The 27,587-nt window shown below is 47.9% G+C and overlaps 2 protein-coding genes across 6 annotated transcripts in view; both read left to right on the forward strand.

The window, feature by feature from the left end:
• The first annotated feature begins 1,614 nt into the window (after positions 1-1,614).
• LOC117033214 (pericentrin) lies at positions 1,615-26,745 on the forward strand. Its single transcript, XM_033125245.1, has 5 exons — positions 1,615-3,231; positions 5,948-6,151; positions 25,305-25,397; positions 26,365-26,533; positions 26,696-26,745. The coding sequence occupies exons 1-5, from the start codon at positions 3,175-3,177 to the stop codon at positions 26,743-26,745; spliced, it is 573 nt and encodes a 190-aa protein (XP_032981136.1). The 5' UTR covers positions 1,615-3,174.
• Positions 26,668-27,587, forward strand: part of PCNT (pericentrin) — an 87,997-nt gene continuing 87,077 nt past the window's right edge. For 4 of the 5 annotated variants that reach the window (XR_004421122.1, XM_033087997.1, XM_033088012.1 and 1 more), the window contains exon 1: positions 26,668-27,042. Coding sequence is in view for 4 of the 5 variants with exons in the window: in XM_033087997.1 (XP_032943888.1) it covers positions 26,808-27,042 (235 nt within the window). In the remaining variant the exon portion in view is untranslated. The remainder of the gene's footprint in view (positions 27,043-27,587) is intronic. The other variant, XM_033088020.1, reaches the window with a different exon arrangement.

The raw sequence follows: 27,587 nt of genomic DNA on the forward strand, positions 1-27,587 counted from the left end.
TATCCACCAACTACAGAACCTGTCTAGAATGGCCATTGGCGTGATTCTGGGGTCTGAGGAACACTGAGCAAACCAGCGTCGCAAACTGCACTGGGGTCCCCCGGAGTTTTAAGTGCAACACATAGAGATTGAGAGAACCAGGCATAGAGCTGGGTCTGAGGGCTCTTGGAAGGTCTGACCCTGTGGTCCGCCGGTGTCGCCTGCCTGGCCCCTGGTTTTGTGAGCCTACTGCCTCATGTTTACAAAAGCTGCAAGCCAAGACTCGAGACTTCACTGAGCACAGAGGGCTGTGGTCTGAAGCAGGAGCACAAATGCTTCCTGGCCGTTGAGTTTCCAGGGCTCCCTGAAGGAGACTTCTGAGTCATGGCTGCTTAGAATCCCGCGTTCTCACTGAGGTTGAAAAATGAGCTGTCTGCACGTGAATGGAAGGCCACGGCTGTTACCCTTAGTCCATCTCAGAGAGGAGAGCACACGGAGAATACAGCCTTCACCAAACCCCTTTCAAGTGAGGGCACAAGAATGGACGAAAGAATAGCGGCAAGAGCCCAGCCCCGTGGCTCAGGCGGTTGGAGCTCCGTGCTCCTAACGCCGAAGGCTGCCCGTTCGATTCCCACATGGGCCAGTGGGCTCTCAACCGCAAGGTTGCTGGTTCGACACCCACAAGGGATGGTGGTCTGTATCCCCTGCAACTAACAACGGCAACTAACAACAGCAACTGGACCTGGAGCATAGCGCCCTCCACAGCTACGCTCGAAAGGACAACAACTTGACTTGGAAAAAATCCTCGAAGTAAACACTGCTGCCCAATAAAGTCCTGTTTCCCTTACCCAATATAATCTTTAAAGAAAAATAGAGGGAAACCCAGACTCCCCAGTGTGCTTGCTGTGACACCCCTTGCACAGGTCAGCCGCCCCAATCTTGCTTTTTATGTCACCTCTCTAGTTGTAGGCCACTTGAAGTACCGTCATCCTACCCAGCTCTACAACGGCCCAGATCTGTAGCACGGTGGAGTCTCCGGGTGTTTATACTTCTTAGAGAACTCAAGGTGGTTTCCGTGTGTCTCCCTGAGGTGGTGACGCCCACCCTGTCCTCGTCATCTGCCTGGACTCTGGTGTTCTCATCCTGCAACTGAAATGTTGTGTGACCTATAGAAAGACCGTCACTTAGGGCTCTGCTTTCGTTTCCCTTTTCATGGTACATGGGATGTTACCGGTAGCGATGAGAGAAAGTAAACGGAGACTGAGCACACTGAAGCACATTTAACTAGACCAGATAGATCACCACTTGGTGAGAGCGGCGCTGTTCCCCCGGGCCTGCCCTGGCTGGGAACGCTCGCCCAGGTACAGTTACGCTAGAGTAACACGAGGTACAAGTCAGATGTTTTGGATTAATGTCAATTAATCAGAGCTTATCAGCTCCCAGTGAGCTTGAGTACACCAGCAGCATTTGATTGTTAATCAAAACCGTGGGCTGGGAACAAAACCCTTGCACAGTTTCCTTATCTGGACAAACAGGTTCAAGTGAAGTTTGAAGCTAAGGAACAAACAATGATTTCATGAGACTTCAGATTCCCACACATACCAGGAATTATTAACCAAAGTCACATTCCTTTAAAAAAGTTTTTAATAGACTTTATTTTTTTGGACAGTTTTAGGTTCACAGCAATATTGAACAGATAAACACAACACATTCCCCCCCCCCTTTTTTTTAAAATTTTTTTATTGGGGAACAGTGTGTTTCTCCAGGGCCCATCAGCTCCAAGTCAAGTCGTTGTCCTTCACTCTAGTTGTGGAGGGCGCAGCTCAGCTCCAAGCACAGTCGCCGTTTTCAATCTTTAGTTTCAGGGGGCGCAGCCCACTTGTTGTTGAGAGCTCGCGCTCTAATCAACTGGGCCATCCCGCTGCTCAGCACATTCCTTTTTAATAACCATTTGCAATATACATTCATGGAATGATTTTCCTAAACACGTCAAAGCCGTAATCCTTTCCCGCTTGAGAAGAACTGATTTCACTTTTCACCGAACCAGCGTTCTCTCTCTGGTGATCTAGGACTGGGTACGATTAGTGTTTCGTTTAAAATTGCATCCTCACCAAACTTTCCTCCTCAGGAAGACCACAGGCCACTTGGCAGGTCAGCCTGTGGCGCCCCTTCCATCCTGGGGTTCCAGAGGCTGTCCTAGCAGGGACAGATGCCGAGTCCAGGAATGGCTGTGCCTTTCTTGCCTGCAGGGCCTCTGCCTGCCCCTTTGCACAACTCCCCACCAGCATGGGGTCTCTGCTACCACTGTTCTGTCCAGGGCACTGCTTTGTGGCAGAGGTGTCGGAGTGGATCTAGGACTGTGGGACCCTGTGGCCAAATCGTATGCCGCACCCCCCAGAAGCTGCGAGCTGGGGGGTAGTAGACACCCTGAGACCGCAATGTGGCACTGTCCCCAGTCGGAAGAATACATGAGTCCAGGACTGGCGCCACTCCCAGTGGGCTCTGTGTGGCTGGGGTCCCGACCCACATTCCCATGGAACTCATTACTGGCTGCCCTTGCACTTTGTTCTCCCCGCGTCCAGGCGCCCGCAGGCAACGAGGCAGAAGTGAAGTCACACAGCAGGGAAAAGAATGCAAGTGATCTTGCTGGCTGCCTGCGACTGTGAAATGAAGAAAGGGCATCCCAGCGTCGGGGGGCAGAGTGACCGGGGCTCAGCCCCCTGAGGAGAGGGTGACAGCGATCTGGGACACGGAGACGGTGAGACGCGAGATGGCCACTGCAGCGGAGGCCAGGCGCTGCTTACCGGCCGAGGGGCCGGGCTCCGGGAGCAAAACCGCCCCGGGGACGCCAGCGCAGACGGGGCGGTGCCTCGGTCCTTTAAAATCGACCAACCGTAGAGCGGTCCGAGGCCACCGCGCGCCGCTGATTGAAGCGTCATCGCGCCAATCGGAGGCCGGCAGGAGCGGAGCTCCGCCCGGGCGGTTCCAGCACGTGTGCGCGTGCGCGAGGGCAGGAAGCTGGCCCCTGATTGGCGGCAGGGTTGGCGGCACACGCCCGGGGACGGGCCGGACGCGGGGCGGGCCCACGGCTACGTGATAGTTGTCCCGGGGGAGGGCGAGGGGGAGGGAGTGTAAATAGAGCGAAGGCGTCGGTCCCGTCACCTTGAGGACGACCCCGAGGAGTCCTGGAGGGAAATGGAAGGAGATGAGCAAGAGCAGCGGCGTAGGAAGGTGGAGGCGGGGAGAGCGAAGGTAAACGGTAGCGCTTCCCCCTCCTTCCGGTGCCCCGGTGTGGACTCGTGAGGGTCGGCTCCAGTGCCCGCCAGTGTCCCCTCTCAGGAGCTGACACCGTCAGGCGGGGGTCGCCGCCGCACTGTTGCCCTTGCCCCTGACTCGCCTGGAAGCCGCCTCCTGGCCGCCGCCATCTTGAATCCGCCGCCGAGTGCCCGGACCCGCCCCCGCCGCGGCCTTAGCCAATCGTCGGTCGGCGACGCGCGACTCCTGGCTGGGCGCCTGGGTGCGGGGCGGGTCGGGACTTGTGGGGCTCCCCCTGCGCGCGGGACAGAAGCCCGGGAGGGGCGTGCCGGTGGCTGGCGTCGCTGTCAGGACCCCGTCCCGCCCTCCCAGGCTTGTAGGGAAGCTGGCTTGGCGGCCTCCCTTTTACTAGTTGTTGTGAAGCGGCCGGCGTGCGAGGCGCCCTGGAAGACCGTGGTGGCTTAAGACCGCGCTGCATCCCTGAGCGTCTGCCCTCAGTCGGAGGCCAGTAGGAAGTGAAGGGCAGGCTGGTAGTAAAGGGAAGGGCGCTGTTCCCACGTCGCGTGTTCTGGACAGCCAGACGTCGCACCCCTGCACCCACGTGCACACCTGCGGCTCTACCTTTCAGAGCTCAGGATTCCTGGAGGACTTCTAGGGACTGTTCCCTGCGGTCCTGGGAGACACCGGTGCTCTCTCGAGCGCCCGTCTTCGCTTCCATCCCTTTAAAACTACATGCAGATTTTCGTTTTACTTGGAATTCTGCAGTATGTTTTAATGTTAAAAGTTCTCTGGTGTTCCGGGGCCACGTGACTTGTTTACACAGCGGAATACCTCCCGCTCACCTGCGTAATGTTCCCGGCGTCCAGAAGCTTGTGTTCTGGCCTCCTTGCTGTTTGGGACCCAGAGGGGTGGTCTTGAGCAGGTGAGGGTGGAGGAGCCCCTGGAGCCTGCTCCGGGCTGTGTTCCTAGGGAAGCTCCCAGGCACCCGGACAGAGCCTCCTGGAATGGGGGCTACATCCCTGGGTTGTGGATGTGCCTGGAGGCAGGTGTCTCCAGGCATGCTTTGGTCACCTCCCTTCTGCCACGGTTGTCACAGAAGCTGTTCTGGTACTCGCTGTTTGGGGAGGTATTGTGGACATTACCTGCATGCTGAATAGACCCAGCTCTAGGTTCAGAGTGGAGCACTTTGGCTGTGGCTCCTGCCCCACCCCATGTGGCTGTGGGGAGTGACCCCCTCTGCCAGCAGTGAATGAATGAGAGCCTCTAGTCCTGGAGGGAAATGGAAGAAGATGAGCAAGAGTAGCGGCTCTCTGCCAGCGACTGAGCAGACAGCCACAGGAAGGTGCTGTGTGAGGTCAGGCTGTTCAGATACCAGGATTTCACATGGATCAGTGAAGCCACAGGGCCGCTGCGTTAAAGGAGCCACTCAGAACAGTTGGTGACTGGTGTGAGCCCATGGTGGGGACAGCGTGTCCAATGGCGGGGTGACAGACGGAGGACAGACTGGCCTCGTGCAGGCTTCCTCTGAAGATGAAACTTCAGATGGGGATTTGAATAGGGACGCTGTGGGTGGCCTGTTTTCTCCCCCTTCCATGTATGTGCCTGTCAATACGTGGGAGCTGAAACTGGGCCTGGGTTCAGCCCTGTGTGTGTCCCGAGCTTGCCATGCTTTGTACACGTGAGTAAATATGCTTGAAGGAATATGGAAGGTGACGACTGGCGTCATCTCAAGGAGGAACAAGACGCCTCCTGTCGGGCAACCACAGGCAAGAAACGAGGACCGTGATGCCGGAAGGGAACTGTAAGACACGTGGATTTGAGGGAGTGGGACCTGAGAGCAGTGACTGTGGGGCTGGTTTTGAAGGCAGTGTGTCTTTGACAGGTGGTTTTCCCAGTGGATGGCCGTGGGTGACCCTGTGTCCATGCAGTGTACCCTTTCCTTTCATTATCGTTTGCACAAATGCGTCTTAAAGGCGTTTGCTTTTATGACCACAGTTGCTATTAGAAAAGTTGATGTTAAACCTGATACCTTTTGAAGAAGTGTTAGTGGGAGATGCAGCGTAAGCAGAGTCTGAAACCCCGGATTGGAGAGATGGGACAGAGCTGGGTTGTGCGTCGTGATGGGCGGCTCTCTGTGGAGGTCCCTGGTGCTTTGGTGAGCTGTGTCGTGAAAACTAGAACATCTGACTCCATAACGGAGGATGTTAGATTGACCTGGCTTAATTAATTGTTTGCTATTTCTGTGCCTTGTCTCAGAATCTATGGCTAGGAAGTTTGGGCCAGGCTATATATTTCCTTCGTTGGGGGAGAAATGGGGGCAACAGAGGAGAGATTTAGCTTTTATATAAACCTTAAATATGGCTTGATTAAGTTATTGGTCTTTTAAATAGCTATATTTTTAAAATATTTTTCTGTAAATTGTCAGGAGCTAGAAAAGCTGTGCTGCCGCTGGGCCATCTTGCCCTCTCTGGTCTGCTCACAGGTGTAATTAATTGACAGTCCCCAGGGGTGTAGTTCTGAATGTAGATCCTGGCGTCACAGGCATTAATGCAGGCACTGTGTGTGGGGTGGGATCTGTTGGGTGCCGTGCATCTGGCCAAGTGTGGCTGTGTGCGATGAGCCCCATGTCCCCTGCGAGCCTGCTGACTCTGTGGTCCTGCTGCGTTTTCCTCACCTACCTCTGTCTTTACTATTTCTCTACGTTTCTGCGCAGCTTGCTCACTTCCGACAGAGAAAAACAAAAGGTGACGGTGCGCATTCGAAGAAAAAGGCGGCGAAGAGGACGGGCCCGGCTGTCGATGCGCCTGTCCAGGAGGCGAGCCCGGTAGCCAGCGAGGACGGTGGAGGCGTGGGCCCAGGGGACGCTTGCCGAAGCTCATCGTGCAGTGAGCCCCCTGAGGGGGCAGGAGCAGCTCAGGTGAATGTTCTCAGCATTGTGCCTGCACTTTGCCTGTCAGTTCTTGCTGGCGTGATTTACGAAAAGGGGTCTTTGGTCAGTGTCTGCCCATCACAGTGTGGCAGGTGTGTTTTAGTTTATAGGAGGGGAGTGTGCATCTGTGGTTTTCCTCATGCTCATCTCTGTACGCTCCTGAGAAGTTCAGATTGACTGAGGCGTTGTCAGTATGGGTGCTCACTCTGGTAAGGGACGTCTGACACGGAGTGGTCCCTGGGGGCCAGCTGTGCGTCAGCCGTCTGCCAGGTGTGTCTGGGGACACTTACACCATGACGGGCCTTCTCCTCCTGTCAGATCCACCTGCTTGTCACTCTTTGTCTTTTTCCTTCTTCTGAACATGGGATGAGGAGGGAAGGGATGAAGGTATGGAAATGGGGTCTTTGTGGAGGAGACCCCGCCCTCTGCTGCGGGGCAGGTGTGGCAGGTGAGTGACGGGGGCGTTGGCAGTGTTGGCCTTGCGTGGCCTCCCGACCGATCGTAGGTGGGCTCTCGTTGGGGCCTTGTGTGTGTGTTATGAGAGGGGCCTTGAACTGTGAGTGCCCCGCTGTGTACGGCTGGGCACATGCAGGTGAGGCGTTGGCTATGGTGAGCGGGAAGCTGGTGGCTGAGGCGGAGTTTGACTCAAAATCAGGATGTGTCTGGCCTGCCTTATTGGAAACAATGGAATGATTGCCAGCGTGTGACATTTATGGTACACTACCTACAAACGTGGAATTTTGCTTCTTTCGGAAAATTGGAAAATTGGAAGACTAGCTATGGTGCTCCCACATTGCCTGGGGAGCAGCTGGTCAGACTGTGGTGGCTGTGCCTTGAGCCAGCTTGTGCCCAGCTGGCTCGCCCTCCACTCCCTGTCCTCTGGCAGGTCTGCGGTCCATGTCAGTTCCTGTTCATCAGTGTCTTCTAGATGTTTCTCTTGGGTTAGAGCAGCAGTTCTCAGCAGCCATGTCTTGGGCAGCTGAAATGATGGAAACCACACTGAGAGGGCTGAGGATTCACTCTCGGTGGCTTTTCTCTGTATGTCCCTGCCTGGGCTCTTTGAGGAGAAAAGCTCAGAGTATAATTAACACTAATTTTTTGCTTTTACTTTTAAATCAGCAGTCTTTTAAAGGTTTGTCTATTTATTTATTTATTTGTTATTGGGGAAGGGGAATAGGACTTTATTGGGGATGTACTTCCAGGACTTTTTTTTTTTTTCCCAAGTCAAGTTGTCGTCCGTTCAGTCTCAGTTGTGGAGGGCGCAGCTCATCTCCAGGTCCAGTTGCTGTTGTTAGTTGCAGGGGGCGCAGCCCACCATCCCTTGCGGGAGTCAAACCGGCAACCTTGTGGATGAGAGGATGCACTCCAACCAACTGAGCCATCCAGGAGCTCAGCAGCAGCTCAGTTCAAGGTGCCGTGTTCAATCTTAGTTGCAGGGGGCACTGCCCACCATCCCTTGCGGGACTCGAGGAGTTGAACTGGCAACCTTGTGGTTGAGAACCCACTGGCCCATGTGGGAATCGAACCGGCAGCCCTCAGAGACAGGAGCATGGAGCCCCAACCGCCTGAGCCACCGGGCCGGCCCCAGTAGTCTATTTTAAATTAAAACTTTTTTATTTTTTAGCTTTTCACTTTGAAATAAAGATAGAGTTGCAAAGATTTTGCAAAACGTAGCTCAGAGTAAAGGACGGGACCCACTTGCCCGTGGAGCACCGGCAGGCTCAGCTGCAGGGAGAACTGCTGGGCAAGCAGGACACCAGATGCCATAGACAGGCTAGGCCTGCAGGGGGCTTCAGGTGCTGCGGGCCGTCCTGGCGTCCCTGCCATCAGGTTCCCTGTTCCCTGCCAGCACCTTGTGTGTTTTGAAGGAAACGTACTCAATGTGCCGCTCGCTGCCTTCCCTCCTGGCTGGGGAGAGGTCACTCGCCTGTTTTAAAGATGGGGGCGAGTTGAGGGTCTCTTGTCTGCTGAGGCGGCTGGGCTCCGAGCGAACGAGACCCAGCGGCAGCCATTGTCCCGTGTGCTGAGGGATCAGTCAGGGAGGGATGGGCAGAAGGCCGGTGGTGGTGCCCCTGCCAGCCCTGAGGGCATGCTGCCATGGGGCCAGTGATGCGGGTGAGGGGCCTTGTTCCAGAGTCCTCTGCCTGGTGCTGCATTCTGTTTGTAGTGGAGGCTCCGCTTGCCGGGATGGATGGACTTTTCTCAGTTTAGGGAAGGTCGTTCATTCCGAGTCCTAAGTTGTGTGAGGGGCTGGGGCCCAGCAGTGCGGGGCTCTTTCCTTCTGGGTTTTGAATCAATTAGACTTTTGGCAGATGGACGTTTCTTGTTGTGCTCAGCTTAGTCTAGTACTGAAATAAAATTGCACTTTACGCCGTCAGCTGATGGGGTACCTGGTTAGTAGGATGCTGTACGTTTGTTTATCCACATGCACAGAAATCGATCAGATCACGCAATATTGATGGGGTGCTTGAGAAGGCCAAGTCCCTGTAAGAGGACACTGAGAATCATGTGTTATTTTACACAAAGGTTCCTGTTATTTTGGTTCTACTTACGTGTCTTTTAGGATGTCTGCCAGTGACACGTATGATTAGGTGTCAGGTTTTTTGTTTTGTTTTTTTGACAATGAAAAGAAATGGAAGGAATTACAGCTTTATGTAGAAATATAATGACAAGTATTATTTATGTTTTAAACGTGTGCCCAACCTGGTTGTGGGTGTTCTGCAGCCATTCGTCTGCAGCCGCGCTGTGACGGAGGACCTTATATTACCCTTTGCAGGGACCCCCACGCCTGGTGGCCTGCAGAGCCCACTGCCTCACTCGGGTTCCTGGGCTCCACCTTTCCTCTGGCACTCCAGACTTCCCTCGGCTGCTCATGGCATCTGTAAAAGAAAAAGGTGTTGTTTGCACTCAGTTTCCTAGTGGGACTTAGAGTTGGCGATACTTGATGGGAAGCTGCGACAGTCCAGCTGAGGGAGACAGAGCAGTGTGGCTGGTGGGGGGTGCCTGGGTGCCCGTGCGGGGTCACCTCCTAGAAGGTGCTTCACCTCTGCTCTCCCCCACACCCCACTGCTATTCTTTAGGCCTCATTTAACTAGGGTATGTTTTCTGCCATCAGAAAGTTACTCTTGATATTTAGTTGTGGTTGCATTCCTTTTTAAAAATAATAAACTGATACAGGTGGAGAAATACATGTGGGATTTTGAATTACAATCAGAAAACCATGCCAAACAACACAGTCGTACTCTATCTGAAAGGGGTTTCCATTAGGGGAATGATGGAGCCTCCCGATTGAAAACCGCTGACAGACCTTTTAGGTTTCTAACTCGGGTATTGGAGGAGTACCTTATTGCAGGAGGATGATCTGAGGAAAACCATTTTGACTTCTGTTTTCTGGATCAGAGGGTACATACCAGTTCTTAGCAACAGTGACTGTTGGGCTTGTCTGTTGTCGGGTTGTTTTTTTGTCTTTTCTACCATAGTCAGTTAGGTTCATTTTTAACATTTCCCCCTTTTTGTAGTCTAATCATACCACCAATCTAGTGTACCTTTTTGACCTCGTAAAGCTGTCTGTGTGCATTCAGAGCCTTTATAGCTCCCTTGGTTGGCTGTCCGTGGCATGTGTGCCTTCCCTCTTTTCTGCGTTTTGCATCACCCCATCAGGACCACAGAAGGGAAAACCCCTCACCTGGAGGATGGGTGGGAAATGTGGGTGGAGTGTGCTTTTGTAGAACTTGACTATTTAATGACTGAGGAGGCAGATGGCCAAGGCAAAGAAAACATTTTGTTTCATTTATGAGGTAATTTACTGCAGATAGTAACTTTCCACTTAAAACACCATTTTTAAACCCAGAAGCTGGTGAGATGTGTGGCTTCTTTCTCTAGAAAGATGAACATGCTTATACAGTGAAAGTTTTGTTCACGATTTGTGTTCATGAATGCCGGGAAGGACCCATGCCTGGGTTTCTCTGCCCGGAGGCTCTGCCTGGCTCACTGTTGTCTACAGAATTCCTCAGCACCAATCTTGGCTAGAGCTCAAGTGACATACCCCCTTTTCCTGTCCACTGGTTTCTAATATGGTGGGCAAGGGGCAGGTATTGTTAAAAGCTTTTTTCAGACAATTCTTGTCACTTTGACGAGCTAAAGGTAATCATAACCTAAACACATGGCCATCGGATGGTTCCCCTTCGGGTTCTCGGACATCTGCTCATAAGGTTTCCAGAAGTGAAGTCCCACACAGGGCGTTTTGATTGACATGTCTGTATTCCTTTGCAGTGTATTTGCTGAAGAAACCTTAGGGTGTTTTTTTCATTCTGAAGAATTTGCCACCTTTTGCATTTTGTTGTTGGCATCCCTGTGGTGTCATGGGAAAGTTCCCGCATCACCCCGTCTCTGGTCCACGGTGTCTGTAAACTGGCCCTCTGATCTAGACTGCAGGCTTGATCAGATGATGGTGGCGGTTTCAGTGCAAGAATATTTCGTAGGTGTGCATTTCCGTCAGAAGGCGCAGGATGCTTAGTGGTCTGTCTTGTGCTGTTGAGACGTTCATCGACTTCAGGTCCTGTCTTCAAGGTCGTCCCCTGAAAGTTCCTCACGGAGCTTTTAATCTCAGGTTTTAGCAGCCATTGCAGATCATTGCCTAGAGCTGTTACTTCATCAGTGAGCGCAGAATACTAATACTTCAATTCTGCCATCCCGCCCTTCTTCATTACTTGGACTGTTCTATAAAGAGATCTTTGTCTCGCCAACTGTTTGGTTACCCTCGGGCACAGTGTGTAGTAGAAAAGCAGGGTAAATGCTTGGCTCTCTCCCCTTATTCATCAGTTTGAAAAATAGTGACTTGTCTGCTTTGCTGTGCTTCTCCAAGTGTGACTGTGGAATGGGTTTCTTAAGCATCACTGTAAATCCGCCTGTTTTCCATGGATTGGACATGAGTGGCCTTGAGTGTGTCCTGTGATGCTCGGGTTTCCCATCTTTGCCCAATGAGAGAATCTTCAGTGTGACCCACCACGGTTGCCATGGTGGCGTCCTGGCTTTTGGGTAGCAAGTGTTCCGGGTCACATGCACATGTCCTGCCCCAGGCCTGGAGTCAGCTGTCGACAGCTGGCTCTGTTAGTGGGAAATAGTATTTAGAAACCTGATCTGGACTCTGGGGATTTTGTCAGTACTGGCTGAGTCACTGTTTCTGCCATGTTTCCCGGAAAATAAGACCTAGCCGGACAATCAGATCTAAGGCGTCTTTTGGAGCAAAAATTAATATAAGACCTGGTCTTATACTATACTATATTATACCCGGTGTTATATTATATTATATTAGACCCGGTCTTATATAAGACCTGGTCTTATATTATATTATACCTGGTATTATATTATATTATAGTGTACCTGGTCTTATAGTAAAATAAGACTGGGTCTTATATTAATTCTTGCTCCAAAAGACTCATTAGAGCTGATTGTCCGGCGAGGTCTTATTTTCAGGGAAACATGGTAGGTCATTTCAGTGACTAGTTAGGATTTGTTTTTAACAGTTTATGAGTTAATACTGATATTTTCATGTCAGTAATTTAGGATTACAGAGTTTCTGGTTAAGTTTGAAAAAAATCTATTACCCATGTACGTTCCTAACATTGATATAGTTGCCATGTGCTTTTCTCTCCGTCGTTTTTCAGTACCCCGGGATTGTTACTAACCATATGATTCGGAAGCAGCCTATGATTTCTTTACAGATATTTTTCTCCTTTTGTCCCTACAGGGACGTGCACTCAAATTATCACTTGAAATATTTCTGCCGTATGTGATTAAGCCATCAACTTACTGTATAGTTATATTCGTTTGTTTTATTTTCATGTTTTTGATTTTTTAACCATTTATTTAATTTTGTTTTATAATTATGTAAAACGTTGATGTGGTTCCAGAATTAATAGGCAAGTGTGTTCAGATAATCTGATTGCTGTATGTCTCTCCCCTGGAACCTGTTTCTTTCTTTGCTTTCTAGGTTACCATTTAAATTAGGTTTTCTTTCTTTTTTTTTCATATTTGAGTTTATTCTTTTTTTTTAATTAAAGTTTATTGGGGTGACAATTGTTAGTAAAGTTACATAGATTTCAGGTGTACAATTCTGTATTACAGCATCTATAAATCACATTGTGTGTTCACCACCCAGAGTCAGTTCTCCTTCCATTACCATATATTTGATCCCCTTTACCCTCAACTACCACCCCCCTTCCCCCAAGTTTATTCTTCATTTAACTTTTAAAACACTACTATAGTTGACTTTAAAACAAAAACAATGGCAAGTGGTGAGCATGTTATGGTTGCAGTCCTGCACTCCTTCACTACAGCGAATAAAATGCCAGCAGTGAGTTGCTCACTGGCCCCAGTAAGAGGTCGGACACGGAACACCACCCCCAGGATGATGTCATCATCCTCAGATGCGTCTCCGTTGTAATGGCACCATCTTGGTTTGGATCCAAGTCTACCAGTTCTGCCTGGTTCATCTCATCAGTCTCTTCTACTTCCTTCCTTTCAGGTAGGAGTTTTTCAAGCAAAGAGAGTTTATCAGGAGAGAGAAAGCCATTCTCAGGAAAGTTTACCTTAAATTCGATGATCAGGTGACCGTTTTCATATGGTCCACGATAAATTTGCATGCCTTCATTTAACACACACTTGATACCGCCATGCTTGACAGTCTGACCTGGATGGGAGGTGATGACTGTGGTTCGGTTGTCGAGAGTAGATACTGGTGTTTGGAAGCCACACAATGCTTCAGCCAGCTGTACGTCCATACACATGAAAAGGTCTTCTCCTCGTGAGTAAACACAGCATGGTCTTTCTGATCTAAAACGATGATAATATCGCCAGGCTCCAGTCCTGGTTCTTGGTCTCCTTCACCATGGATTCTTATCTTCTGGCCATCTTTCATGCCTTTGTCAATATGAATTTTTAAAATCTTCTCTTGAGCTATCTTCCTTCCGTTGCAGCTTTTACATCCATCTTTAAGACTGATCCCTTCCCCATGGCCCTGGCGCTCCATGCACACATACTGAATTTGCTGAACCATTCCAGATCCTATCTGATGAATTCTTATTTGCATCCCAGTACCTCGGCAATTGGGACAGCATTCTTCTGCTCCTTTTTTACCACCTTGGCCTTCACATTTGTCACAAATCACATTCTTTTGCAGAGCTAGTTTTCTTGTTGCACCATTATGTAAATCTTCTAAGGTTACTGAGAGCTGATGTACAATATTTTTACCTATCCTTTCTCTCTGCACCCTTCCTCCTCCTCCAAAAAACATATCAAAGATGTCCGTGGCGGAGCCCAAACCACCACCTGCTCCACCTTCTTTAATTGCCTGTTTTCCTCCTTTGTCATATAATTCCGTTCCTTTGCATCAGAGAGCACTTCATAAGCTTGAGAAATCTGTTTAAACTTTTCTCCTTCATTTGAATTCTTATCAGGGTGGTACTTCAAGGTCAGTTTCCTGTAAGCCTTTTTCAATTCTTCCTGGGTGGCATTGGGTCTGACCCCCAAAACATCATAGTAAGTGGTTTCTTTCACCAGTTTTGACAGCCTGTGAGAGGGCCGAGGCCGATGTGGGGGAGTGGGAAGGAATGCGTTGCTGTGTCTAAATTAGGTTTTCTTATCATTGCTTCTTTTTCCATAGAGGCAAACACGTGCACATACTTCTCATCCTCACCTCCTGCAGCAGCTCCCACTTCCCATACTCTCTGTATCCTGCTTTTCCCAGTCACTCACTGTATTTTGGAAGTCTCCCCACAGCAGTACAGGGACATCCTCTCTCTCCTTTTTAAAACAGCCTGTTCTCTTGTAAATTATGTGAAATATAACAAGTGTTGGTCTTTTGTGTCTCCTGACATATTTACTGATTGCAGTGCTTTTATTTGTATTGACTGAAGCTTGATCAGGTATCATTCTTCCTTCAGCCTGAATCCTATTAACAGTTTTTGGGTAGTGCAGGTCTGCTGATGAGTTTTCTTGGCTTTTCTTTATTTTTGTCTGAAAATGACCCTTCATGTTTGAAAGATACTTTTGCTGGACATGGAATCTCAGGCTGACTGTCTACCCTTTCAGCACCTTGACCGTGTCGTCCCGTTGGCCCCTGGCCGGCATGGTTTCGGAAGAGAAGTCAGCTGCCCTTTCAGAGTCTTTTCCTTTTGCGGGGAGCACTTTAGACATTTTTGTTTTTATCTGATTGCGAATTGTCTCATTGTGGCGTGCCGTGTGGTTTCCTTTGTGTTTATGCTGCATGGGCTTTGTTGACCTTCAAGAAATTTTGAGTTACAGTTTTCATCATATTTGGAAAATTTGGGCCTTTATTTCTTCAAATAATTTTTCTATTTCCTCCCATCTCTCCGACTTCAGTGACTTCAAGTATTTATACCTCAGGTTGTTTGGTGTTTTGCTGTGGGTCACTTAGGCTTTGCTTATTTATTAAAGATGTTTTCCAGTCTGTTTCTCTGAGCGTCTGCTGCTGGGTCCTTAAGTTCACTGATCTTTTCTTCTGCAGTGTGTAATCTATTAATGCAATGTAGTGCATTTTTTTCTTGTTGCAGATATTTTGAATCTTCCATTTCATTCCTCATTATATTCATGTTTTCCTTTAAATACTGTGTATCAATATAATAGGTATTTGAATGTCTTTGCTAATTCTATCACCTCTGTCATTTTTGGTATATTTCCATTGGCTTATTTTTCTCTTAGTTTTGGTCACATTTCCCACCATTTTGGCCTTTTTAATAAATTTTGATTGGATGCCAAGCGTTGTCAGTGTTACTTGGTGAGCGTCTGGATGTTGCTGTTTTGGTGTTGCAGAATCCAAGACCGGAAAGTACCCAAGCGGCACTCAGAGAGTTAGGAGAGTCAGCTTTATTACTCCGGCGGGCTCAGCAGGATCCTTCCCAAAAGACTGAGCCCCTAGCAAGGTTTTGAGCAGGTTTTTTATGGGTTGGGGACTTTCTTGAGTCGGGGAAGGGGGAGGTGTCGTCTGGTGATTGGCTCAAGGTGTGGCTTGGAGGGGGTTATGCGGAAGTGGGCTAGGGCTTAGGCTGGGGACTTCTCTCTCCACTTGGGCCACCATTTTATCTCAGTTCCACGTGTCAGGGAACCATTTTAAGGTCAGTTTCCCCTTCATTGGCTAGTGTTTAACTATTTTTTTTGTCTTTTTATTGTTGATTTATGGTTCTTAATATTCATATTTATCATTTGTTAGATATATGTGCTGTGAATGTCCCCTCCCCCGCCCCATCTTGCTTGCCTAGTTGTTTTCTTAGTGGTGTCTTATGATAAGCAGACGTCCTTAATTCTGATGAAGTTGAATTAGCAATATTTCCGATGATTAGCAATATTTTTGATGGTTAGTGCTTTTTGTCCTGCCCCCAAAATCTCCTAGCCCTGAGATCATAAATATATTCTCCTGTGTCTTCTTGAAGCTTGTGGTCTGGTTTCTATGTTTAAGATCCATCTCACGTTACTTTTTGTGCATGGAGTACCTTGACTGTTAGAACTATCATTTGGTTTTGCTAGTTTTTGAACTTTAAATAAAAGGAATCAGCTAGTAAATGTGTCTTGAATCTGGACCTTTTTTTCCAACGTCTTGTTTCTGAGGTTCATCCATGTTAAGAGCTATAGTTGGTATTTCATTGTGTGAATGTTATCTCAGTTTGTCGATTCCACTGTTAATTGGCTTTGCTATGACCATTCTCATAACCTCTCTGTGTATCTGTGAACATGTTTCTGTTGGTGTTATAAATAGGCATTTAATTGTTGGGTCACTATGTGTACGCACACATACGTTGAACTTGCATGTTGAACTGTGCTGTGAGATCGTTGTTCAGTCTGTAGTTCCGGTCGTGGTGATGAGAGTGGGACTGTTCCATACCATCGATGTGTGACTGGTATTGACAGCTTCCCCCCTGTCTATTTTTAACAGAGTTGGTGGGTGTGGAATGAAGTGTATTTTATTTTTATTACCTTTTAAAATAATTTTTAAAATTTTCAATTACAGTTGACATACAGTATATTTGTTTCAGGTGTACAACACAGTGATTAGACATTTATATAACTTTTGAAGTGATCACCCCAATAAATCTAGTACCCATCTGACACCATACATAGGTATTACAATGTTATGCTATACTTTACACTTCCACAACTATTGTGTAAATACTAACCTGTACTTCTTAATCCCGTCCCCTTTTTCACCCATCCTCTCACCCCCCCGCCCATCTGACAACCATCAAAATGGTCTCTGTATCTATGAATTTGTTTTTGTTTGTTGGTTTGTTTTGTTCTTCGATTCCACATATAAGTGAGATCATATGGCGTTTGTCTTTCTGTGTCTGACTTACTCCACTCAGCACAAGGCCCTCTAGGTCCATCCATGTTGTTGCAGATGGCAAGATTAATTCTTTTTTATGGCTGAGTAATGTTCCATTGTATATATGTACCACCTCCTCTTTATCTATTCATCCACTGAAAGACACCCATGCGGTCTCCATATTTTGGCCATTGTAAACAATGCTGCAGTGAACATATGGATGCACAGGTCCCTTTGAAGCAGTGTTTTGGGTTTCTTTGGATAAATACCCAAATGTGGGATTACTGGGTCCTTCTTTGTCTCTTGTTGTAGGGTCCTTCTTGTCTCTTTGTGGTAAAGTCTGTTTTGTCTGGTGTATAAGTATTACTACCCAGCTTTTTTGTTTTTGTTTTCATTTTCATGAAATAACTTTTTCTATCCCTTTTCTGTTCAGTGTGTGTGTGTCTTTCATTCTGAAGTGAGGGTCTTGTTTTCTTATCCATTCAACCCTCCTGTGTCTTTTGATTGGAGTATTTAGACCATTTACATTGAAAGCAATTTTTATAGGTATATAGTTATTACCCTTTTATTAATATTTTTGATATATATGTGTATATTTATTTATTTCATCTTAAAGAAGTGCCTCTAACATTCCTTGTAATACTGATTCGGTGGTGATGAACTCCTTTAGCTTTTTCTTGTCTGGAAGCTCTTTATCTGTCCTTTGATTAAATGATAGCTTTGCTGGGTACAGTAATCTTGATTGTAGGTCCTTGCTTTTCATCACTTTGAATATTTGCTGCCAATCCCTTCTGGCCGAGAATGTTTCTGTTGAGACGTCACCTGACAATCTTATGGGGGCTCTATTGTAGGTAACTAACTGCTTTTCTCTTGCTGCTTGTAGATTTTTCTCTTTGTCTTTAACCTTTGGCATTTTAATTATGATGTGTTTTGGTGTCGCCTATTTGGGTTTATCTTGTTTGGGACTCTCTATGTTTCTTTGGCTTGTATATCCATTTCCTTCAGCAGGTTAGGGTAGTTTTCTGTCATTATTTCTTCAAGTAGGTTTTCAATTCCTTGCTCTCTCTCTTCTCCTTCTGGTACCCCTATGATGCACATGTTGGTATGCTTTGATGTTGTTCCAGAGACCTCTTAAACTCTCCTCAGTTTTTTGGATTCTTCTTCTTGCTGTCCTGATTGCTAACTTATCTTCTAAATTGCTGATTCAGTCCTCTGTTTCATTTAGTCTACTGTTGATTCCCTGTAATGTATTATTCATTTCCATTACTGTATTCTTTATTTCTGACTTTTAAAAAATATTTTCTGTTTCCATTTTTATGTTTCCTATCTCTTTGTTGAAGTTCTCCCTGAGATCATTGAGGATCCTTATAACCAGTGTTTTGAACTCTGTATCTGATAGATTGCTTTTCTCCTTTTTGTTTAGCTCCTTTTCTGGATGTTTGTTCTGCTTTTTTCATCTGGGACATGTTTCTTTGTCTCCCCATTTTGTCTGCCTTCCTGTGTTTGTTTCTATGTGTTAGGTAGGGCTGCTATGCCTCCTGGTCTTAGCAGAGTGGCCTTATGTAGTAGGTGTGCTATGGGCCCAGTGGTACAGTCTCCCTGGTCACCAGAGCTAGGTGCTCCAGGTGAGTCCCTCGTGTGGGTTGTGTGTGTCCTGTTGTAGTTGAGCCTTGGTTGCTGTTTGCACATCAGTGGGAGGGATTGACCCTCAGACTGATTGGCTGTGAGGACTGGCGGTGACTACCGTAGAGGAAATGCTGTGCAGGGGCTGACCCTACAGAACAGGGTTCGCTTTAGCAGGGCTCTGGTGCCTGCCCCATCTGCCCTTTGGGTGTGTTGTCTGTGGAGGTGGCTGGGTGATGCTCTGGCTGGGTCTGAAGCTGGCCACTGTGCGTGCCAGCCCTGGGGCTGCCTAGGACAGTCCTGGGAGAGGCCAAGCTGTGAACTGTGAACTGAGGCTGGCTGCTGCTAGTGCCGGGCTTGGGGCTGCTCAGCAAGAGGTAAGGGACACACTGAGGCCAGGTGCTGCTCATTTGTGGTTTGTGAACTTTTGAGATTTTAAGGAAATCCGCAGCATGAGCCAAGATAGGCTGCTTGTATAGAAAAGCCCCTGGAAGCAGCTTGGGGGAGCCTGTAAGTTGGGTGCAGCTAATGAACGGTTTTAGTCAGGTGATAGTGACTCAGACGTGGTGGCCGTCTGCGTCTGCCACACTGGGAGGGTTGAGGGCTCAACAAAAGAACAAGGACTCCTGCCAGCACTTCTGTCTAGAAGAAAGCTGCGCCTCCAGCCTTCACCCTGCAGCCAGACCACTTAGTTTCTCCCTTTGTGTCTCTGTCGCCTTTCAAGCTGCTGTCCCAGCACTGGAGCTCAGAGTGAGTGAGTCTGTCAGCAAGGGTGTGGCCCTTTTAAGAGGAACACCTGGGACTCCGGCCGTACTCTGGTTCACGCATCCACAATCTTTGCTGGTTTTCACAGTCGGAAGTTGTGGGGGACTTTTCTCCCCAGCGTCCCCAGCACTGGCACCCTGGACTGGGGAACCTGGTGTGGGTCTGGGGCCCCTTCTTCCGTGGGGAACCTCTGCTGCCGAGATACTCTCCTTATTTTTAATGGTCCCACACAGGTGTGGGGACCAACCCATACTGCGTCTCTGCGCCTCCTACCAGTCTCGAGGTGGCTTTTTCTGTATGTCCTTAGTTGTAGGACTTGAGCTCAGCAAGATTCTAGACGATTCTTGATAATGGTTCTGTAATTTTATGAGGTGGTTGTGAGAGGAGGTGAGCACAGTGCTTAGGTACTCCACCATCTTGACTGGAACTCTGGAGTGGAGTGTATTTTAGTGGAGTGCAAGATTGGTCAAAAATTCAAAAAAAAATCACAGTGATGCATTAACAGACGAAAAGGTAAAAGGCACGTGATCAGCTCAATTGATAACAAAGCACATGTTTTTGCAAGAGTGACCTGTAGTTTTCCCTTCTTGTCGGGGTTTGTGTTGAGGTTATGCTGGCCTCACACACTGAACTGAGTTGAGCGGGGTCCTTTGCTGTGGGTGAGTTTGTTTAAGACTTCAAAACCATTGGGGACTGAAGTTTTCTTTGTAGCAAGGCTCTTATTACAGAGTCAATTTACTTAAGAGTTATCTCACTGTTCAGTTGTGGTTTTTCTCAGATTTTGTCCTTTCATGGAATGTTTCAGTTTGGGGCATTAAGTTGTTCATAGGAATATTTTCTTCTTAGTGTCTGTGGCTGTGAAAAGGGTTGATAACCCTTTTCATTTTTTTAATGATGAGTTTTTGTGCCTTTTTTTTATCAGTCTCAACACAAGTTAATCATCTGTTATTCTTATAAAAGAATTAATTATAGCCTCAATTCTTTTATGTAGTATATGTTTCTTTAGTTTTCTTAGTGTATATGATTTCTTATTTTCAATTATCTTTGGTTTAATTTGCTATTGTGCTTGTAATTTCTTGAGAAAGACATGTAGATTACTAATAATCAGGCTTTAAAAAAATAAACAGTAAGCCTATTGATTTTCCTCTAGACATTCACAATTTTTCAAATTTTTGTTAAGTTTTGCGGCACGAATTATTTTTAAGTTTACATTCTCATTTTACATGCTTATTTTTAAATTTTCATGTGCACGGGTGAAATAGGTAGCATGTGTAAGATGGCCCATTGTCTTCCTCTTGTGTGTTGAGTTATGAATCAGATTTCTAGATGAGGCTGTTGTATGTTAAAATTAGGGGTGTGCCATCGGTGCTGTAAGAGATGGTTTACTGACTTTCTCTCTGGTCACACAATTGTACATGATGAGTTCAATCAAAAAAAGAAAGTTTTTTGATATACTATAAAGTAATTTTCCCCCCTTCTTCCACCACCCGCCCTCCCCCCCACTCCGGTTCAAGCCATTGTTTCTTGGTCTAGTTGTGTGGGGCTTCCTGGCCCATGCTGGTATTATGAGCCTTGCACTCCCGCCAGCTGTGGAAGTCGGTCTCCGGTTGCTCACAATGGCTGCCAGCCACTCATGCTGGCCATCGGCGGCTCCTGCCGGCACACGGTAGCCCGTGGCAGCTCACACTGACTTCTGGCTGCTCACGGCAGCCCAGCTCCAGGGAGAGCCGTTGTTCACAATCTCAGCTGTAGAGGGCGCAGCTCACTGGCCCATGTGGGAATTGAACTGGTGACTTTGGCGTTAGGAGCACGGCGCTCCAACCACATTAGCCACTGGGCCAGCCCCTTGATATGTTATAAAGTAATTAATGACAGTTCCTGAGAACTTAAAATGCCTTTAAGTATAGGTGGTGCTAAGATAGGAAATATCTTGTGTTTAGAATAATGATCTGAGAAGTAAACTTCCAGCACAGTTTCGCTGTCCCACGCCCAGTAGCAGAAAGCCGCAGCGCCTTGTTCCCAGGCGCCTGGCGCTCCCTGCGGCCAGAGCCCAGTGAGCCTGCTCTCAGGTGCTGGGCCTGCCTGTCGGTGGAGTGTGAGTCCTTGAAGAGCCTTGAGGTCATCACAGTGCTTTAAACCTGATTCAGGGTGTCTGTTTTATTTCACCCATGTCTGGCCATTTTGTGAAGTTTAGCACTCATGTGGAGTTTAATGAGCTTGTTAGAAAACAAAGAATATAAATATATATGAAATAGTGATTCTTTCCAACATATAATAAATTGCTAATTTTGGTTCCAAAAGTGTACTGTATTTGATACACTTGTTACCTTAATGCTCATTAGCTGTTAGGTAAATTTAGGTAATTTCTATACAGATGATTTCTAGCCTAGGTTTATTCCTTAATAATCTAATTGGAGTGCTTACTGTGTAGTTTTGAACCTCTTTAGAAATAGGAAAATAACTGAAAAACAACCTCTGAAGTGGAAGGCGTCTGGGTGGTGCTTGGATGTGCCACTTGGGCTGCCCGCCCGTTGCCTGAATGGCGGCCCCCGGTGGGCCTGTCGGTGGGGTGGGGCTTGCTGTGTGATGAAGCCTGTTTCGCTGGGTGAGATAGTCATTTTTTAGTGTAACTTAACATGTAAGCTCTTTTCTGTGTTCAGAAAACTCAAAGACTACAAAATCAGAGATAGTCGACAGCTTGAAAATACAACGTAACGGCTACATGAAAATCTTGTAGCAAAAATTGTAGCAGTTCGCACATCATAATTTCTTTAAAAGATGTCTATTAACGTGTAGCTAACATACAATATTTTAGTTTCAGGTGTACACTACAGTTATTCATCATTTATATACCTAAAGATGTAATCACCATGATAAGTCCAGCCACCATCCGGCACCATCCCACACATTATAATTTTGATAAGCCCTTTCAGTTAAAGAGTCTGAAGGCTTAGGATAAAGAAAGTGAATTGTTCCCCTGTGCTGAAAATGCAGAAACATACTGAAGTCTAAGAATATATAAATAAGGCATATTTGTAAGCAGCGTTCAGGTCTGAGTTTTTCAGGAGAATAGAACCGCAGGAGACTTGATGGTAAATATTCGGGATCTGGTCATCTGTCCTTGGCTTGTTAGGTGAAGTGTGTGACGGAAAAGCTTTTTATTTAAATCGAGGCAATAGTCACCTCATTTTTGGCAGTTAATTCAGAAATGGCAGCAGAGCAGCACTTGACCTTTCAGTTACGCATCATGAACAAAATAAAGAGAGGTCATTTCTTGTAAGAGAACCACCCCAAATCGCAATGGTGAAAAATTTTGGAAGAAAATCCCCTTTACCGAATTGTGGGCTGGAGATTTAACTAGTGCTGTAGAAGGTTAAGGAAGTGTAATTCCAGAACTTTCCTATCTCATATTCGTCTGGATTACCAGGAAAAATAGTCATCACTAGTCATCAAAAATTTATCATTTGGGTCTTATGGACCCTCTTTTCTTTTTTGTCCTTTTAAGTTGTTTTACATATAATTTACAGAAATAAGACTAAGCAACAATTTAAAACAACTGTTAGAAAGTTTGATACAAATCTTTGTGTATTGACGTGTGCTTTTAGCACCATGGGAGTGTAATGACGAGCGGGGAAAAGAAGGAGGAGGGACATAGGCTAGAATGGGGCTAATTATTTATTATCTAATCAATTTATTTAGCAGTATGTGATAGCAAAAGAGAAAGGCAATTAATAGAATATGTTAACGTCAGAAAGTAAAGGTGGTTAAGACTAAACTGTGTACGTTGATACCAACGTCACGTCAAAGGAGTACACATACATATAAGTTTAAGAGATCCCAACATATATTTACTATTGATCAAAAATCACTTGGCTAAGTACACACATAACATCAGTAAAGAGTATCCAAAAGCAGTAATAAGCTCTATAGAGTAATAATTATTACAGTAGATGCCAAAAGCTCACCAAACTGGGAGAGAACAATACTGGAAAAGTCATAAATCAATACTTTGCCAGGTCTGTAGCTGAGAGACACTCAGGCGTCTCCCCCACCATTGCTTGTTAATACCCAAGAATGCTATTGTTGCCTTTGTTGTTGTTGTTGTTAGAAATTAGGACATCTTCTGATGTTGTAAGCTGCAAGCTGCATACAAGTTTTCTAGATGCTAACAAGTTCTCAAGAAGGCTAACCGTGGGGAACAACACTGGAGAGGCCGGGAACCAGCCGACCCTCACCAGGTTCGCAGCTGAAAGTCAGGACATCCCCTGGTGTTATAAGCTGCATGTTGCTGGAGGTCTTCAAAATGTTAGAATGATGAGAAATCACCAATGACAAATGACCAAATGATGAAATACAGTAGTACCTCGGTTTTCGAATGTCTCCATTGACAAACATTTCGGTTTACGAACGCCGTAAATTTTATGGATCTGTGTTATCATTAGATAGTAAAATTCATGCTAAATTTGCAGTTTTAGGGGTTGATTTTAAAGTTCTGGAACAAATTAATCCATTTTGCATTATTTTCTATGGGAAACTGTGCCTCGGTTTTTGAACGTTTCAGAACTCGAATGGTCTTCCAGAACAGATTAGGTTAAAAAACCGAGGTACCACTGTAATAATAATTACACTGCCAACTGAGGTCTGTCTTATATATTTTCTCAGATGTACCTTAGAGCCAGGCTCTTTGTTCCTGCCTCTCCCTCGGGGAATGGCCAGTTCCGGGAGGGTCCGGCAGTTACTGATATGAATGCTGCCCATCCGGCCAAACGGCCAGTTCATCTGGATAAGCAATGTCTACTGTTCTTGCTGGGACCGTCAGCCGAAGGTCTTCTAAAGCCTGGCAACGTGTCTGTCACGTCGTCCTGATATAACTTACCTAGCTCTTCACTTCATCTGCTGATGTGGGCGAAACAGACAAAATAAAGAGTGAATTCTCTCAACCCCTGATCAAGAATTTCTTTAACCCTAAGCTAACCATCACCTCACAGCACAGACAGAACAACAAACATCATCTTAGATCTCCCCTGCTTGGGAGAAGGAGACCAAAGGGGGGATTGACTCAACCCCTGATCACAGCACAGAAATCACCTCACATGCAGGAACAGACAAAAGCTAATAGACAAAAGCTCACATCAACCAATGAGGGCAAACTTTCCTCATCTTCCCTACAGGGAGGGATGGTAGGGCTTCTAGATGCCGAGCCGAGCGTCGTGAGTCGGTGTCCTTCCTGCGCGGAGCAGCTGGACGTGGCTGCCACACTTCCCCTTGTCCTCACATGCTGTTCACTTACTGCTTCCTGGTTTTGAGAAAGTCGGTTGAGTGTCGTCCTGTGAAAACTTGTTTTGCTGTCGGTGGCCTTGAGTGCTGCTGGTGTGTGTTTGTGAACAGTCTTTGCTGCTGACTTTCTTCTCTTTGCCATTTTGGGAGGAAGATGAGAAGTCCTTAATGGATTGTCACGTTGAAGCCAAGAAGGATGGTCATCCCCTTCCTTCTGTTTTCGCATTATTTCACTTGTTAGCATGGTTGGTAGTAACAGATGAGTATGAGGAGATAATTCTTAGGAGGATGAAATAGCATCACAATACAGGGAAAACAAGACCGCTCAGATCCATCCTGTGTCGCAGACACACAGAAGGGTCCTGTGGACCATGGAGTAATTGCAAGATAAAATATGTTCTTATCTTTTTTAAAAAGGTGAATTTTTTCATTGTTCTTTGGAAGACCAGTCTGTAAGAGAGAATAAAATCGTGAAAGGTCAGTCTCCTTGAGTGGTTCTAACTGCCCAGAAAAGAACCTGGACGAGTGCGGTTGGGTCGAGCAGGCCTCGGGCCAGAGTCAGTGGTGCCGAATGAACGGCCGTGAGGGCATGAGCGACGTGGGCGTGGAAGCGCCTTCGGCTGACATGCCAGCGCAGTCCTGTGGTCCCACCCAGCTTAGCAGGCAGCCGTCATCAGCTCAGTTGGCACAGCAGGTTGAAAGCTTATTATGAATTTACAGTTCAAGAAACCATTGGGAGAAAATTCATTGGAAAACTTTAAAGTTTGAGATAATTTACAGTTAAGAAGCTAAAAATACCATTTCTACAAATTACTAAGGAAAATTATACGTAAAGGAAAATCTCGAAGATGAAATATTTGAACTTATGAAACTAGTAGCTTGGAAAATGTGCTTGGGTCTGAACGACTAGTTTGTTGCGAGGCTGCATTGAGTACCTACGTGTGCAGCTCCCAGGGACACTGGAGAAGCAGAGTTCGCGAACAGGAGGCTAGCAGCGGTGCTAGGTCAGGGAGCCACGTAGAGGCCAGGATTTGGGAATGCTGGTGGCCGACTGGGCAGGCTGAGCAGGTGTGGGGGTGGGGGGCCTGAGGCTGCCGCTGGGCGCTGCTGTGACTGCCCTCCCCGCCCTTCCCGTCGTAGCCGGAGGACCCTGCTGGCGCGAGGACGGAGGACTCAGCAAGGCTGCAGAAGCTGGATGCCGACTGCCCCGACCAGCCTGCGGTGCTCACAGAGGTATTGTTCAGGGTTCTCCTGTCCCCAGGGGTGCTCCTCGTCACAGGAGACCGTCTAGACCGCAGAGAGGAGTCAATTTCCAAAGGGCCCCCTGCTCTCAGCGTGGGAACTGGGCGCATGGGCGGCTGGCAGCACAGGGGCCCTGCGTGGAAGGGCTCTCTCTTTCCATACCCTCTGAGTGAGCCCAGGGTGGCCCTCCCTGTGACCTGTTGTCCTGGACAGTGAGGAGAGAAGGTCATCTTCCACGCCCTGAGCACAGCTGTCTTGCCCTGACCTTCCCCGGGAGTGACAGAGCCCGCTGTGTGTGGTGGCCTCATACCCAGAGTGTGCGGGGGCAGGGGTTGGCTTGCAATCAGTCCCAGTGTCCTATATTCTGTTGCAGTGACTGGAGGGCAGACAGGCTCAGCTGGCCTGCGTCTGGCTTCCGACTTGACACTGAGCCCCTCAAACAGGCCTCATATTCTTCTGTAGTTGTTTTATTGGGACATAATTCACAGAACAGAATGCAGCACTTCTCACTGTACACTTAAGTGGCTTTAGGACAGTCAAGAGTTTGTGCATCCGTTACCGCTAAATCTAAGACGTTTGTGTGCATCATTCCGAAAGGAAACTGTCTGCATTGGCAGTCACTAAATTCTGGCGGCCACCAGTCTGCGTTCTGTCTGTGGACTCACCTGTTCCGGACGGTTCATGCAGATGGAGCTGTCAGTGTGTCTGGCTTCTCTCACTGAGTGTGTTTTGCAGTTCTTCGGTGTTGTAGTGGGTCAGAAGGTCATGACACCCCATTGTGTGCGGGCACCCCTCTTGCTTTCTGCTCACCCGCCGGCGGACACTTGGGTTTCTCCCACCTTTGGCGACTGGGAGTAGTGCTGAGTGAACACTCATGGACGCACCTCTGGGAGGACATGTGGTCATTATGTTCAGGGGCTGAATTCTCTGGGTCACGTGTCTTGCCTTCCTTCCTTAGGAGTGTGAACGGGCCTGTGCGTCTGCAGGTGCTGAGTCGATGGGCCAAGCTGAGGACGAGGCTGGTGGGCAGTGGTGGACAATGGGGGGGCGTCCGCCTACAGCAGAGGAGCAGCAGGGGCAGCTGCCAGCCCAGGTGACCCGGGTGCTCACGATTCTTACCTGGGCCCGTGGGTTTGGGATCTGGGGGTGGCAGGTGGGAGAGGTTTGTCACAGAGTGGACGGGTGTGCAGGGCAGGCTGGCTGTGTCTGCTTTCCTGCTTGGTTTTGTTTTCATGTCTCGTGTTGGGACTTTGAGAGGGAGGGACATTGTGGACACCTGTTGACCACAGTTCAGGCCAGGTGCCAGGGACCCTCCCTGCACGGCCAGCCTGTTCCCTAGCCGCTGCTCATCCCACTCCATATGTGTCCGTGCTGTGGGACGGGAAGCCGCCTCAGCTCGCCATGTCCCCACAGCCAGCGGCCGCCCTGGAGCTGGAGGCGCTGCGCCTGAGCCTGAGCAACATGCACGTGGCACGGCTGGAGCTGGCACAGGCGCATCTGCAGCGGGAGAAGGACAGCGCGCTGACCGAGCTGCGGGACATGCTCAACGGCCGGCACGCCCAGGAGCTGGCCCTGCTGCACAGCAGGCAGCAGCTGCAGCTGGAGGAGCTGGCACGGCGCTACCACCAGGAGACAGGTACATGCCTGCTGGCCGCCGTTGGAAACACATGGGGGAGCAGGTGGCCTGCAGAGGTGCCCCGGGCGAGGCGTTCCCACCCGAAGCTGCGTGGTGCGTTCCACGGGGCGCCTGCTCTGGGCACTGGCCCCTGGGCCTCCTGGCTGGCAGGCTCCGCATGTCCTTATCCTTCTCTGCTGTCCCCTCGCCTTTCATCCATTTGTCCAGTGGGTTTGTGTTAACTTTGAAATGATGTTGTTGGAGGTAGTTTGCTCTCGTGCTGCAGGTTTCTGTCTCTGCACCTTTGGTGGGACCGTGTCTGGCCTACCTGGATGCTCATGGACACAACCCCACGTCTCACAGGCTCCTTACCCTGCACCCCACGGCACTCCTGTCCCCTGATTCTCTGGCCAACCCCAAGCTCTGTACGTCTAAGATGTATTTCATGTTTTCATTTTAACGTGTCTGGTACATTTTTTGTTAAAGTGCTCACTAATTTTTGTAAACACTGGGTTTCTAAAGCCTAGCGTCACCAAGCAGTGGTACACCTGTTTACAGTGCACACT

The sequence above is a fragment of the Rhinolophus ferrumequinum genome, chromosome 2, assembly GCF_004115265.2.
Source record: "Rhinolophus ferrumequinum isolate MPI-CBG mRhiFer1 chromosome 2, mRhiFer1_v1.p, whole genome shotgun sequence".
Taxonomy (NCBI): Eukaryota; Metazoa; Chordata; class Mammalia; order Chiroptera; family Rhinolophidae; genus Rhinolophus; species Rhinolophus ferrumequinum.